General features: G+C 39.5%; 1 protein-coding gene across 1 annotated transcript; it reads right to left on the minus strand.

Annotated features, from left to right (window-relative positions):
* Nucleotides 1-137: 137 nt before the first annotated feature.
* On the minus strand, nt 138-1,874 carry LOC104992140 (ribosomal protein S6 kinase alpha-3-like). Its single transcript, XM_010844890.1, has 2 exons — nt 1,480-1,874; nt 138-837 (listed from the first exon to the last, which is right to left on the minus strand). The coding sequence occupies exons 1-2, from the start codon at nt 1,603-1,605 to the stop codon at nt 715-717; spliced, it is 249 nt and encodes an 82-aa protein (XP_010843192.1). The 5' UTR covers nt 1,606-1,874; the 3' UTR covers nt 138-714.
* Nucleotides 1,875-1,909: the final 35 nt, after the last annotated feature.

Below are 1,909 nucleotides of genomic sequence, written 5' to 3' on the forward strand. Positions count from 1 at the left end.
CAAACAAACAAACAAACAAATGAACCAGTGAAACAGACATGGGGAAAGATATGTACATTTTGGAAGTATTACATTCAAAGGCTGTTCTACAATCTGGCCATTTTGAGGGCTGTCCAACAATACTGTTAATCCAGGTGAACTATTTAACCAGATTTAATAGTCAATTGATTAATAATAGATTCCAAGTTAAACAAGGCATGTATACGTTAAAGAAAGCAGTACAGAAATGTACTGTATATGAACTGTTTACAAAAACATACAAAATGTTGGATGGCACAAGGGATACAGTGCTAATAGAAACGGATTGTTTAAGCTAAGTGCTTAACATAAACTGTCCATCCCTATAACTAACGAAGAATATTTAAGGGACATGAAATATTTCCTATAAAAATAATGCTATGTGGTGTAGAGTACTTTATTCAGTGTATTTTTAGGTGGTATTCATGTGTTCATTATTATTCTTGTTGATTCAGTGAATATATCTTCATCATGTTTCCATTTTCATTTCATCCGAAGCTCCAGGAAAATCTAACTTGCTAACAATCATTTAAAGCGAGAAGAGACAAAAGCGGGAGCAGCAGCAGGAGCAGCAGCATTATGGGTACCAGCTGGGACAGTGTGTGCTTGCAGGTGCCTCTCAGATATGTGCTACCTGTCACCAGAACTTGTGCTATCAACTTACACCATGGTACCAAATATCTCACTGAGGTCACTTCACAGGGCTGTAGAGGTGATTTTTTTAATACCTCTCCGCTGAGCAAGAGTAGAGCGGCCTACTGGTTCCAAAACTGGTGACTGATTACGGTTTAAAGCAGAGTATGTAGCTGCCATGGCACCCTGAAAACGGGAAAGAAAGGTCACAAATAATGACAGTGGGTAGTCATTTATACACAGAATATGAAATGAATTTTCCCCAGATAATTTCTTCACATACAAATTTATATAGATTTTATTAGGCTCATAATGAAAATAACCACACTAGTCAAATTCTCTGATCTAACTAAAATTGAAGAGGGCAATGAGGGAGGTTGAAATTATGGATGAGAGAGGACAGGGGTGGGCTCATAACAACCAGTCCTTACTTTTCTCTGGACTATTCAATTGTTTTTTACCTCTGCAATCCTTTACCATGAGAGTCAGCAAGGAATGCTGGTTTGGAACTTGTGTTTTACCACTGCTGACAACCTCAGAGTCTGCTTTGGGTTGTGTGTAAGAAAGAAAAGTACAAAGAAAAGTCAGGAAGTCCACAAAGCTTATCTGATTAATAAACTCAGAAATCATTCCTAAACTAGCTTCAGGATGGTATTTTGGCATGCCTTGGCTTTTTCTTTTCTAAATCACCCACTGTATGAGAATCTCACCTGAGAAGTGGATGCGTGTTGAGAGGCAGTGAAAGGGCAAGGTGCTGTGGCAGAGAGACGGCATCTCACAGTCTCCCCTGGAGGGCATGTGGCATGCATGCCCCAGTGGGCTGCTCACCTTGACCAGATGTGGTGCATCCTGTCTGTTGAGTTGGTATTGCGGCAGTTGGTCCCAGTGGACAATCCAAGGATGTCTGAGCACAAGGGCAGCGGTCAGTCTCTGGTGAGGGTCCACATGAAGCATCTTTGACACCAGGTCCTGTAGTGGGAAAAAGAATAAAAAAAGCTTAAACCTGTTATTTGTTTTCCTATAGCACCTGATACTGTGTAGTATTCTTCCTTGGCTTCCATGACACTATTCTTTCTGAGGAGCAGACCTTTGGGTACAAAGCAATTTGGTCAATATGACAATGTTTAAAAAAAAAAGTAAAAACTTAAGTCTTTGTTTTCTCCTAAGTTAACAATAATTCTGGTGCATTGCAAAGGGTGAATTTACCACATTTTATGTATCTTTAAGGATTTTGGCTCTTTTTTCCCTCAGATATTCT

The sequence above is a fragment of the Bison bison genome, unplaced genomic scaffold, assembly GCF_000754665.1.
Source record: "Bison bison bison isolate TAMUID 2011002044 unplaced genomic scaffold, Bison_UMD1.0 scf7180017848299, whole genome shotgun sequence".
In the NCBI taxonomy this organism is placed as follows: Eukaryota; Metazoa; Chordata; class Mammalia; order Artiodactyla; family Bovidae; genus Bison; species Bison bison.